At 43.0% G+C, this 13,433-nt stretch overlaps 1 protein-coding gene across 4 annotated transcripts in view; it reads right to left on the bottom strand.

Annotated features, from left to right (window-relative positions):
* LOC137524808 (aldehyde oxidase 1-like) overlaps nt 1-13,433 on the bottom strand; it is a 279,754-nt gene that overhangs the window by 197,533 nt on the left and 68,788 nt on the right. For all 4 annotated transcript variants that reach the window (XM_068245130.1, XM_068245132.1, XM_068245133.1 and 1 more), the window contains 3 exons: nt 11,530-11,591; nt 9,584-9,631; nt 7,854-7,934 (listed from right to left, as the gene is read on the bottom strand). In XM_068245130.1, the coding sequence (XP_068101231.1) occupies nt 7,854-7,934; nt 9,584-9,631; nt 11,530-11,591 (191 nt within the window). The remainder of the gene's footprint in view (nt 1-7,853; nt 7,935-9,583; nt 9,632-11,529; nt 11,592-13,433) is intronic.

The raw sequence follows: 13,433 nt of genomic DNA, 5'->3' as shown, positions 1-13,433 counted from the left end.
CTGTGCTGACATTTTTCAAATAAAGTAAAATTTCCTATACATTTGAGCGCGAAAGTTATTCTGCTACATGTCTTTGATAAAAAAAAAAACATTCAGTGTATATTTATTGGATTGGGTAAAAGTTATAGCGTTTACAAACTATGGTGCCAAAAGTGAATTTTCCCATTTTCAAGCATCTCTGACTTTTCTGCGCACCTGTCATGTTTCATGAGGGGCTAAAATTCCAGGATAGTACAAATACCCCCCAAATGACCCCATTTTGGAAAGAAGACATCCCAAAGTATTCAGTGAGAGGCATGGTGAGTTCATAGAAGATTTTATTTTTTGTCACAAGTTAGCGGAAAATGACAGTTTGTGACAAAAAAAAAAAAAAAAAAAAGTTTCCATTTCTTCTAACTTGCGACAAAAAAAAATGAAATCTGCCACAGACTCACTATGCTCCTCTCTGAATACCTTGAAGTGTCTACTTTCCAGAATGGGGTCATTTGTGGGGTGTGTTTACTGTCCTGGCATTTGGGGGGTGCCTAATTGTAAGCACCCCTGTAAAGCCTAAAGATGCTCATTGGACTTTGGGCCCCTTAGCGCAGTTAGGCCGCAAAAAAGTGCCACACATGTGGTATTGCCGTACTCAGGAAAAGTAGTATAATGTGTTTTGGGGTGTATTTTTACACATACACATGCTGGGTGGGAGAAATATCTCCGTAAATGACAATTTTTTTATTTTTTTTACACACAATTGTCTATTTATAGAGATATTTCTCCCACTCAGCATGGGTATGTGGAAAAATACACCCCAAAACACATTATACTACTTCTCCTGAGTACGGCGATACCACATGTGTGGCACTTTTTTGCACCCTAACTGCGCTAAGGGGCCCAAAGTCCAATGAGTACCTTTAGGATTTCACAGGTCATTTTGAGAAATTTCGTTTCAAGACTACTCCTCACGGTTTAGGGCCCCTAAAATGCCAGGACAGTATAGGAACCCCACAAATTACCCCATTTTAGAAAGAAGACACCCCAAGGTATTCCGTTAGATGTATGGTGAGTTCATAGAAGATTTTTTTTTTTTGTCACAAGTTAGCGGAAATTGATTTTAATTGTTTTTTTTCACAAAGTGTCATTTTCCGCTAACTTGTGACAAAAAATAAAATCTTCTATGAACTCGCCATTCTCCTAACGGAATACCTTGGGGTGTCTTCTTTCTAAAATGGGGTCATTTGTGGGGTTCCTATACTGCCCTGGTATTTTAGGGGCCCTAAACCGTGAGGAGTAGTCTTGAAACCAAATGTGGCAAAATGACCTGTGAAATCCTAAAGGTACTCATTGGACTTTGGGCCCCTTAGCGCACTTAGGGTGCAAAAAAGTGCCACACATGTGGTACCGCCGTACTCAGGAGAAGTAGTATAATGTGTTTTGGGGTGTATTTTTACACATACCCATGCTGGGTGGGAGAAATATCTCTGTAAATGACAATTATTTGATTTTTTTTACACACAATTGTCCATTTACAGAGAGATTTCTCCCACCCAGCATGGGTATGTATAAAAATACACCCCAAAACACATTATACTACTTCTTCTGAGTACGGCGATACCACATGTGTGACACTTTTTTGCAACCTAGGTGCGCTAAGGGGCCTAACGTCCTATTCACAGGTCATTTTGAGGCATTTGGATTCTAGACTACTCCTCACGGTTTAGGGCCCCTAAAATGCCAGGGCAGTATAGGAACCCCACAAGTGACCCCATTTTAGAAAGAAGACACCCCAAGGTATTCTGTTAGGAGTATGGTGAGTTCATAGAAGATTTTTTTTTTTGTCACAAGTTAGCGGAAAATGACACTTTGTGAAAAAAAAAACAATACATATCAATTTCCGCTAACTTGTGACAAAAAATAAAATCTTCTATGAACTCATCATACACCTAAAAGAATACCTTGGGGTGTCTTCTTTCTAAAATGGGGTCACTTGTGGGGTTCCTATACTGCCCTGGCATTTTAGGGGCCCTAAACCGTGAGGAGTAGTCTTGAACCCAAATGTCTCAAAATGACCTGTGAAATCCTAAAGGTACTCATTGGACTTTGGGCCCCTTAGCACAGTTAGGCTGCAAAAAAGTGTCACACATGTGGTATCGCCGTACTCAGAAGAAGTAGTATAATGTGTTTTGTGGTGTATTTTTACATATAACCATGCTGGGTGGGAGAAATATCTCTGTAAATGACACATTTTTTTATTTGTTTTACACACAATTGTCCATTTACAGAGAGATTTCTCCCACCCAGCATGGGTATGTGTAAAAATACACCACAAAACACATTATACTACTTCTCCTGAGTATGGCGATACCACATGTGTGACACTTTTTTGCAGCCTAGGTGCGCTAAGGGGCCCAACGTCCTATTCACAGGTCATTTTGAGGCATTTGTTTTCTAGACTACTCCTCACGGTTTAGGGCCCCTAAAATGCCAGGGCAGTATAGGAACCCCACAAGTGACCCCATTTTAGAAAGAAGACACCCCAAGGTATTCCGTTAGGGGTATGGTGAGTTCATAGAAGATTTTATTTTTTCTCACAAGTTAGTGAAAAATGACACTTTGTGAAAAAAACAATAACAATCCAATTTCCGCTAACTTTTGACAAAAAATAAAATATTCTATGAACTCATCATACACCTAACAGAATACCTTGGGGTGTCTTCTTTCTAAAATGGGGTCACTTGTGGGGTTCCTATACTGCCCTGGCATTTTACGGGCCCAAAACTGTGAGTAGTCTGGAAACCAAATTTCTCAAAATGACTGTTCAGGGGTATAAGCATCTGCAAATTTTGATGACAGGTGGTCTATGAGGGGGCAAATTTTGTGGAATCGGTCATAAGCAGGGTGGCCTCTTAGATGACAGGATGTATTGGGCCTGATCTGATGGATAGGAGTGCTAGGGGGGTGACAGGAGGTGATTGATGGGTGTCTCAGGGGGCGGTTAGAGGGGAAAATAGATGCAATCAATGCACTGGGGAGGTGATCGGAAGGGGGTCTGAGGGGGATCTGAGGGTTTGGCCGAGTGATCAGGAGCCCACACGGGGCAAATTAGGGCCTGATCTGATGGGTAGGTGTGCTAGGGGGTGACAGGAGGTGATTGATGGGTGTCTCAAGGTGTGATTAGAGGGGGGAAATAGATGCAAGCAATGCACTGGCGAGGTGATCAGGGCTGGGGTCTGAGGGCGTTCTGAGGTGTGGGCGGGTGATTGGGTGCCCGCAAGGGGCAGATTAGGGTCTAATCTGATGGGTAACAGTGACAGGTGGTGATAGGGGGTGATTGATGGGTAATTAGTGGGTGTTTAGAGGAGAGAATAGATGTAAACAATGGATTTGGGAGGTGATCTGATGTCGGATCTGCGGGCGATCTATTGGTGTGGGTGGGTGATCAGATTGCCCGCAAGGGGCAGGTTAGGGGCTGATTGATGGGTGGCAGTGACAGGGGGTGATTGATGGGTGGCAGTGACAGGGGGTGATTGATGGGTGATTGACAGGTGATCAGTGGGTTATTACCCGGAATAACAGATGTAAATATTGCACGGGCGAATTGATAAGGGGGGGGTCTGAGGGCAATCTGAGCGTGTGGGCAGGTGATTGGGTGCCCGCAAGGGGCAGATTAGGGTCTAATCTGATGGGTAACAGTGACAGGTGGTGATAGGGGGTGATTGATGGGTAATTAGTGGGTGTTTAGAGGAGAGAATAGATGTAAACAATGGATTTGGGAGGTGATCTGATGTCGGATCTGCGGGCGATCTATTGGTGTGGGGGGGTGATCAGATTGCCCGCAAGGGGCAGATCAGGGGCTGATTGATGGGTGGCAGTGACAGGGGGTGATTGACGGGTGATTGACAGGTGATTGACAGGTGATTGACAGGTGATCAGGGGGGATAGATGCATACAGTACACGGGGGGGGGGGGGGGGTCTGGGGGGGGGTCTGGGGAGAATCTGAGGGGTGGGGGGGTGATCAGGAGGGAGTAGGGGGCAGATTAGGGACTTAAAAAAAAAATAGCGTTGACAGATAGTGACAGGGAGTGATTGATGGGTGATTAGGAGGGTGACTGGGTGCAAACAGTGGTCTGGGGGGTGGGCAGGGGGGGGGTCTGAGGGGTGCTGTGGGCGATCAGGGGGCAGGGGGGGGGAAATCAGTGTGCTTGGGTGCAGACTAGGGTGGCTGCAGCCTGCCCTGGTGGTCCCTCGGACACTGGGACCACCAGGGCAGGAGGCAGCCAGTATAATAGGCTTTGTATACATTACAAAGCCTATTATACACTGTTGCAGCGGCGATCCGGATGCCAGTAACCCGCCGGCGCTTCCGAACGGCCGGCGGGTTACGGCGAACGGGGGGCGGAGCCAGTCCCCGGCGGCTGATCGCGTCACGAATGACGCGATCGCCGCATAGCCACTCCCGCAGCCGCCCCCGCCGATGGGCGTATTGCGGTCGTTTGGGCCCGGACTTTGCCGCCGCCCATCGGCTGGGGGCGGTCGTTAAGTGGTTAAGCTTGTGTCCTTAACAGTGCAAGAATGGCAGCAATTGAATATTTCCCTTGAAAAACAATAAGTGAATTTGAATTGGCTTTTGTAGGCTCCAGCCTCTTTTATGAATATTTATCCCAGTCACCCAGTGACCAACTGTGCAAAGTTTGAGAACCCTACCGTTAACAGTGTAAGAATGGCTGCAGTTTACCCAGTGAAATTTGTATTTGTCTCCGCCCACTGATGACTCAGCATTGCCTGGGTATGTATTTGGCTGTTGTTGGCTATGCCCACTTTTTTTTAACAGTAACAGACAATTACTTAATTGCTCAGTGACCAAATTTGTGAGCTTTGCAGTCTTTGGCATCAATAATTTGCATTGAAATCAAACAAATCTGATGGGCTGTTTGTGTCTCCACCCCTTTTCTGAATTTAAACCCCAGTCAGTCACCCAATAAATATCTGTACCCAGTTTGGGGCTTGTGCCATTAATAGTGCAAGAATGGCAGTAATGAAATACTTCCCTTGAAAATCAATAGATGAATTTTGATTGGCTTTTGTAGGCTCCATCAACTTTTATGAATAATAGCCGATGAATTGGTGTTGCCCGGGTATGTATTTGGCTGGTGTTAGCTCCGGCCACTTTTTCTAACCCTAACACACAAATACTCAATGACCAAGTTTGTGAGCTTTGGGGTCTTTGTCATCAATAATTTGTATATTCCCATAGAAATTAAACAAATCAGATTGGCTGTTTGTGGCTCTGCCCCTCTCCGGCATTTGAACCCCAGTCACCCAATGATCAACTGTAGCAGGTTTGAGGCATCTGCTATTTACAGAGCAAAAATGGAAGCAATTTAAATATTTACCTTGAAAATCAACAGGTGAATTTTGATTGGCTATTATAGGCTCCACCCACTTCCCATAATATTAATCTCAGTCACCCAGTGACCATCTGGGCAAAGTTTGAAAACACTTGCCATTAACAGTGTAAGAATGGCTGCAGTTTATATTTTCCTTGGGAAATTTGTTTTTGGTTCCACCCACTTTTTGTAACCTTGACACACAGTCACTCATTGACCAAGTTTGTGAGCTCTGGGGTCCTTGGCATCAATAATTTGTAATTTACCAGTGAGATGAAACAAATCTGATTAGCTGTTTGTAGCTCCACCCCTTTTCTGAATTTGAACCCCAGTGACCCAATGACCAACTGTACCAGGTTTGAGGCTTGTGCCATTAACAGTGCAAGAATGGCAGCAATTTAAATATTCCCCTTGAAAATCAACAGGTGAATTTTGATTTTCTTTTTAGGCTCCACACACTTTTTTGAATTTTAATCCCAGAAAATCCCAGTCACCAAGTTTTAAGCTTTTGGGTTTCTGCCATCAAAAATGTGTGAATAGAAGCAGTTTATCCAGTAAAGTAATCTGATTTGCTGTTTGTGGCTCCACCCCATTAGTGGATTTGAACCCCAGCCACTTCATGACCGACTGTAGCTGGTTTGAGACTTCTGCCATTATTAGTGTAAGAGTGGCAGCAGTTTCAATATATCCCTTAGAAATCAATAGGTGAATTTTGATTGGCTGTTGTAGGTTCCACCCACTTTCCTGAATATTAATCCCATTCATCCATTGACCAACTGTGTCACGTTTGAGAACCCTGCCAATAACAGAATGGCTGAAATCAATCTAACAAATCTGATTAGCTGTTTGTGGCCCCCTTTAGTGAATTTGGACCCCAGTCACCTATCAGCTAAGAGGCCTCTTCCATTAACAGTGTAAGAATGGTAGCAATGTAAATATTCCCCTTGAAAATTAATAGGTGAAATTTGATTGGCTGTTGTTGGCTCCATCCACATTTCTGAATATTAATCCCAGTCACCCAGTGGCCCACTGTGTCAAGTTTGGGAACCCTGCCATTAACAGTGTAAGAATGGCTGCAGTTTATATTTTCCCCTGGAATAAAATGTAGTTGTTGGCTCCGCCCTTTTTTTCTAACCTTAACATACAGTCACTCAACGATCAAGTTTATGAGCTTTGGGCTTTTGGTATCAATTATTTGTATATTCCCATTGAAATTAAACAAATCTGATTGGCTGTTTGTGGCCCCGCCCCCTTTCCGAATTTTAACCCTAGTCACTCAGTGACTTATAGTACCAGGTTTGAAGCATCTGCTATGAACAGTGTAAGAATGGCAGCAATGTAAATATTCCCTTTGAAAATCAACAGGTGAACTTTAATTGGCTGTTGTAGGCTCCACCCACTCTCTTGAATATTCATCCTATTCACCCAGTGACCAACGGTGCAAAGTTTGAGAACCCTGCCAGTAACAGTGTAAGAATGGCTGCAGTTTATATTTTCCTAGTGAACTTTATTTTTGGCTCCACCCACTTTTTGTAACCTTGACACACAGTCGCTCAATGACCAAGTTTGTGAGCTTTCAGGTTCCTGGCATCAAAAATGTGTGAATGGAAGCAGTTTATCCACCAAGAAAGTCTGATTGGCTGTTTGTGGCCCCGCCCCTTTAGTGAATTTGGACCCCAGTCACCCAATGACCGACTGTAGCAAGTTTGAAGCCTCTGCCATTAACAGTGTAAGAATAACAGCAGCAGTTTTAATATTTCCCTTGAAAATCAATAGGTGACTTTTGATTGGCTGTTGTAGGCTCCACCCACTTTACTGAATATTAATCTCATTCACCCAGTGACCAAGTTTGCCAAGTTTGAAAACCCTGCGATTAACAGTGTAAGAATGGCTGCAGTTTACATTTTTCCATTTAAAATGAATGTCTGAAATTTCATTGGCTGTTTTATGCTCCACCCACTTTTCCTGGATTTGCAACGTTGGTCACCAAGTGACCAACTGTGCCAAGTGTGGGGACTCTGGCTCAATTACTGTGAGAATGGCAGCCTTTTCCATTTTTTCTATTCACTTGAATGGGTGGAATCTGATTGGCTGTTTGTAGCTCTGCCCAGGTGTGCAGGGGGGACGCGAGACCCCCAGAACATATCATCCCGGGTAGTAAGGGATTTGCATATCAAGTTTCGTTCAAATCGGTCAAGGCGTTTTCGCGTGATCGCGGCACATACACACACACACACACACACACACACACATCCAATTTTATATATATAGATAAAATGTGTTTGCAGAACTCGGTATCTACTAAAGTGTACCACAACAAAATGTAATTTTACCTAGTTTAAAAAAATGTTATTTGAATTTTTTTCAAATAGATTTTCTCAAAAACATTTTTTTTACTGGTAGCATTATGAAAGGTCTTTTTCCTTCAATTTTCATCTTAAATGAAAGGACATCTTAAATGAAAGGGCATAAATAAAACTCACCATGAGCTCAGGTGGAAATATAAGCTCTTGTGTTGGATCCAGTGGTAATAATCCATTTTCCTCAAACAACTTAAGCGAGTCCTTAAACAAAAAAGTTAGAGAAAATATTTTATTCTATTGGTCAGTGGAGCAACAGTGAGATAACTTCATGTACAAAATAAAATACACACAAAAATAAAATAAAAAATGAGCTGGTTGAATGGTAACTCATATACGTAGGACAATTAAATAACACGTTTCTGTTTGGGTTACACTTTTTTCATGAAATCTACCATAGACGCTAGCATTCTTACTTTGCAGAACTAGGATGAGGATCCCAGGTTTCAGCCTTGGCCAGGATACTGTCTGCATAGATAATCTAGATTCTAGGCTCTCCTCTCGAGGGATGGTTGGAAATGCAGATATCTTGCAGATGTCCGTAATGATAGTGGGCATCAGCAAAATATTATGGATTCCGTTATACAAACTTTTTACAGTATACTTCTGAATACTCTATTTGGCTGAACACTTCCGAGTTGAGAGAAATCCGAGTCTGACTCAGAAATACACGGTAGTATTGGACCAATCAGAGGATGCAAAACTTCACCGCAGAAATCGGAAAACCATGGAAATTAAACCAACCACAAGACTCAGAAAAATCTGGTAGTATCCGAGTCTTGTGATTGGTCTAAAATTACCGCAGAAATCTGATTTTGACGGAAAGATTCTACACTGCACTGCTCTACTGCTACCCATTCCAGAAAACTGCCTGTCAGCCCCCGTGACTACTTACTTGTTTTTATGAATGAGAACTGTTACTGGCTGTAACAGTCATCATACAAGTATAAGATATGATGGATCAGGGTACAGCGGACGACCAGCGATCTTGCCCCAATCCATCTTCACTGCTGTGGTAACGACTGCGTGAACGATCATTTTAACGATTATTTAAATGATCACGGTAAATTATCATGGTGGGCATTGGGGATCTGAGCGAATTGTCACTCAGTGATCCATCATGACGGTTGTGATCACCGCGTGACTCTGTACATTGCTTAAGTAGTTTTCATTAAACAATGTTACACAATATAATTAATACAATCATTAGCCGCAAGAAGTCACATCGCAAAAAAATGTGCCCTAAAAAATGCATTGTAGCAAGGAACCAGTTCTTACTGGGTCGATTATCAGGTGATTCCCGCTAATCGCCGAATCGCCAGAGAGCGCTAGCACGTTTTAAAGCGCTAGCACAATATTAACTATACAGTAGTGATGTCACTGCCACGATTGTCGACAATCGTGGGTAATTCACGATTAGCTGCAACCGCAAAACGCGCTACATGCAGCAATCTAGAGCAATCACAATTAGAATGCTAAAAAGCGGTAATCAAGATCGCTCAAAAATTCAGAGAGTGTACAGTGGTTTTACCTCTTTAATCACAGTAAAATCACCTGCCCAAAAGCGCTTTTACTTACTTCTTTATGCTAGCGCTTTTTACATTACTTACTGTAACGACAATCATTCTCACTAGCAGGCGCGGATTGGCTCAGGGGATGTAAGTCCCCTTCAGCCTATCCCCCCTGCTTCGGGGTCTGACCAGAGCAGGGTCCCACGCCCGATCGCACGTGCACCACCCCTAAGTGCAGGGATGTGAGAGTTGTGTCCCTGCGCCTATAGCAGCTGCTGTTGTGGATGTGAAGCTCACGTCCCAGCGGCAGTAATGGTTAAGCAAGTTGGTTCTATACAATACCTCTTCTAGGATCACATTTTTCTCCTGACTTTGGTCTAAACAGCAGCCCTACAAACAAAATAAAAGAGTTGATTTGAGAATATAAAAACTGCACGTTGATCTAATTATTCAATATATTCAATAAATAATCAAAAAGTGGAAGACATATTAGTTTCTAAAAAAAATAAATATAGAAAAATAACACAAGAAACACTTATACAAATTCAGTACTCTATATAGGCCCTAAGGCTAATAATACCGTTAATGCCTCATCTGGTGATGCTTGTATTTGCAATAAGTGTTATCTGCAATCAGCGAGGAGCAGCGCATACCACTACAATTGCAGCATGTGTTTAGGGATGCGCAGCCTTTCCCCCACTGTTTCTTATCTGCAATCAGCCTGCAGTCTTAGATGAGAGTAGCACAGAACTGATGGGCACTATAGCGAAAACTAGTCTAGTGGGATAACCCTGGTAGCATATACCTAACATTACCAGCATCAGATACTAAGGGCTCTTACACATTAGGCAACAAGTGCACAAACCCGATTTCGTGCACGTGTTATGTGAAGTTGCGGTGAGACGCTGATTAGCGACGGTAGTTCTAATTTACCCGATGGGAAAACGCCAGCGTTGGACGATGAAAAGTTCCCGGGTATTTCGATCCGTACGCACCAAAATGCAGCGTTAGATGTCTATGGACTTTCATTTTACCTTAGTTAACGCAATTTATTGTTGCGTCAAAACGCCAAAAACCAGCTCAGATGTGAAAAAGCCCTAAGCAGTTTTTTTTTTTTGTGTGTACTTGAAAGGTTATAGAGATTCTGCCTGTCCTCCCCCTCTGACTGGGACATTAGAATGCGAGTGGTGTGGAACATCATAAATAAAAAAATTAGCAAGATAAATGACTTGTTTACACTGCATTTTACACTGGGCTTGACTCCATCTGCACCTAGTGCTACAATATTCCCCAGCACTCACTGAACAGCTTACATCTCCCATATAGAGAAGACAAGAAATAGCTGTTACAGCACAGCCTGAGTCAGCAGAGGGGGTAGTACACGTTGCATAGCTTAGAATGCGATGGGCTGAATCTCTGCTTATGCTCTCTAACCTTTCAAGTCCACATAAAAAAAAAAAACACTTAGTAGCTTATGCTTCTAATATTAGGTACATGCTGCCAGGGCTATTATAGTAGCCTTACAATAGTGCCTCTTTAATCACTTTGCCAGTCAAAGTGACCAGCTTATGCCATAGCTGCATTACTAGATCTTGTGTGATTACTGTTTGTTACCTTGCATTTTTCGTGTGTAAACGTGTGCTATTCCTGTGGTAGCATTCTCTCCAGCCTTGTCGTGTGGACGCACCATAGCCGCTATTGCTATTGGTGACACTCCTTTTAGTCCTGCCTGTCTGGACATCGCCATTACTGCGGTTGTGATTGGTGGATGCTCCTTTTAGTCTTGCGGTGTGGATGTTACAATAGCTGCGGTTGCTATTGATAATGTTATTTCCTGTCTTCTCCAGTATTGTTATTGTAGCGGTTGGATTGTTAAGCGCTCCGTCCTGTCTGTCTTTTTTTTTTTTGTCCCTGTTTCTTGTCTTCTCTTGCTGTGTTCTGAGTTGACTCCTTCACAGTGCATCCTGCACTACTTCCTGATATTACCCAGCGTTGCCTGTCTTTGCCTTGAGGGTTCTAGTGGTACTCCTGTCTTCCTGGCCTCAGCCTCCATACCTTGCATGCTAAGTTCTGGGGGTAAACGTAGTCAGGTAGGCATAACTTGTCTCACACTGGAGCCTTAGCTTTAAGTGAGGAGCGTGGTGTCAGATTGGGATATAGAGGCTGAACCAAGGCAAGAGATCTGCCATGCCTTACATTTAGTTTGTAGAGAACACATTTACTATTTTACCTGTATTTTTGTACTGTGATATTAATAATTTTCTTGAATAAAAAAAACAAATACTAACCTTCTGGAAGGTTCTAAAACCATCTAGAATTGGTCGGTAGCCAGTACATCTGCAAAGATTTCCTAGCATGGTACAAAAGGAACATTAAAACAAAAACTTAGACAAAAAACTGTTCAGTTCATGATGTTTCCATCTAAAGATAAGTAGTTCATCTCACTTTCATCATTAAAATAATATGTAGAGCCCTGTGTCTACATTGTATCATTTACCATTCAAATTTCATCCCATCAGTTTACAAAAAAAAAGTTGTTTTTGACACATGATTGCCATCAGAGCCGGGACAAGGTCCTTCAGCACCCAAGGCAGAGACAGCAAAGTGCGCCCCTCCATCCCTGCCACCCCAGCCGTCACACACTGATTGCTATTAGACTAAGAGGCGCCCCAGGGCCCCCAACATCCCCAACACCTTAATCTCTAGTAATCTGGCTTGCAGTCACTGTCATGTATCCCCTTTTCTTATTTCTTTGTGCTTCAAACACAATTAGGAATGAGAGCTAAATGAATTGTGTGCCCCCTCCTACACTGCGCCCTGAGGCTGGAGCCTCTTCAGCCTCTGCCTCGGCCCGGCCCTGATTGCCATTTTAGATTAAAGCAATGAAGCCAAGTAGCATTGAGCATAATACAGTAAATACACATAATGGCTACACTGCATAAAAACTAGGAAGCTTACAAACTTTTAAAGGATAAATTACAGAGGTCACAATGCTATAGTTTATAAATAATATGGCATTTTGGTTTTATATGAACTCTGCACACACTGTTCCAAAGGCAGCAAATAACTTTTGGGTGCTTAACCACTTGAGGACCACAGTGGTAAACCCCCCTAAAGACTAGGCAAATTTTTACTAAAATGGCCACTGCAGCTTTAAGGCCAAGCTGCAGGGCCACACAACACAGCACGCGAGTGATTCTCCCCCCCCCCCCTTTTCTCCCCACCAACAGAGATCTCTGTTGGTGGGGTCTGATCGCCCCCAAGTTGTTTATTTTTTTTTAAATAAATATGTATATCTTTGTTTTATTATTTTTTTTTACTATTTATATCAAAGCCCTCCCTCCCCCTAGCCGGCCAATCCTGGCGATCGGCTGTCACAGGCTTCTGCCTATGAGAGCCGTTCGCTCTCTTGTCCCCCAGGAGGACAGCCTTGTCACACGGCTGTCCCCAGTACAGCGCTGCTGCTGATTGCAGCGCTGTACTGTACATGTAAATAGACAGCGATTATGCCGTCTAACAGTCTCCCGAGCGGCTATTGCCAATTGGCGTTAGGCAGTCCTGGGGCTGCCGTCGCAGCCACGCCCGTTGGCGTGGGGCGGTCCTGAAGAAGTTAAAGGAGCACTATGGCGAAAAATTTAAAATATGTGCAAACAAACAAATGAGAAGTTTTTTTTCTAGAGTAAAATGAGCCATAAATTACTTTTCTCCTATGTTGCTGTCACTTTCAGTAGGTAGTAGAAATCTGACAGAAGTGACAGGTTTGGGACTAGTCCATCTTTCTTCATAGGGGATTCTCAGCAAGGCTTTTATTCCTTATAAAGATATTACCTAAAAAGAATTGAGGCCTGGAACCCACTTCCAAATGCTACCGCTAATCGCAATCGCGAGTGTTTTTAATGAGCGGTTTGTAAGCGATTTCATGAGCGGTTGCTGGCGATTTTGGTAGCATTTTTAAAGAGTGTCAGTGTATTTTGCCAGCGATTGTGTAGCGATTAGCGTTTTTAAATCTGATTGGTCCTTTCAATTAATTTTATTTTTTTTTACAGTGTGCAGTAATGTAAAAACGCTAGCAAAATCGCTCTGTGTAGGTTTTGAAACCTAAAAATGCTGCATGTCCTGCGTTTGTGATTTTGTTAATCGCAAATGTAGATAATCGCCGGCGTTTCGCGATTTTCGATGTAAACAGGCCCTT

This window comes from Hyperolius riggenbachi, chromosome 7 (assembly GCF_040937935.1).
Source record: "Hyperolius riggenbachi isolate aHypRig1 chromosome 7, aHypRig1.pri, whole genome shotgun sequence".
NCBI lineage: Eukaryota > Metazoa > Chordata > Amphibia > Anura > Hyperoliidae > Hyperolius > Hyperolius riggenbachi.
This window is presented reverse-complemented; position numbering and strand designations above follow the sequence as displayed.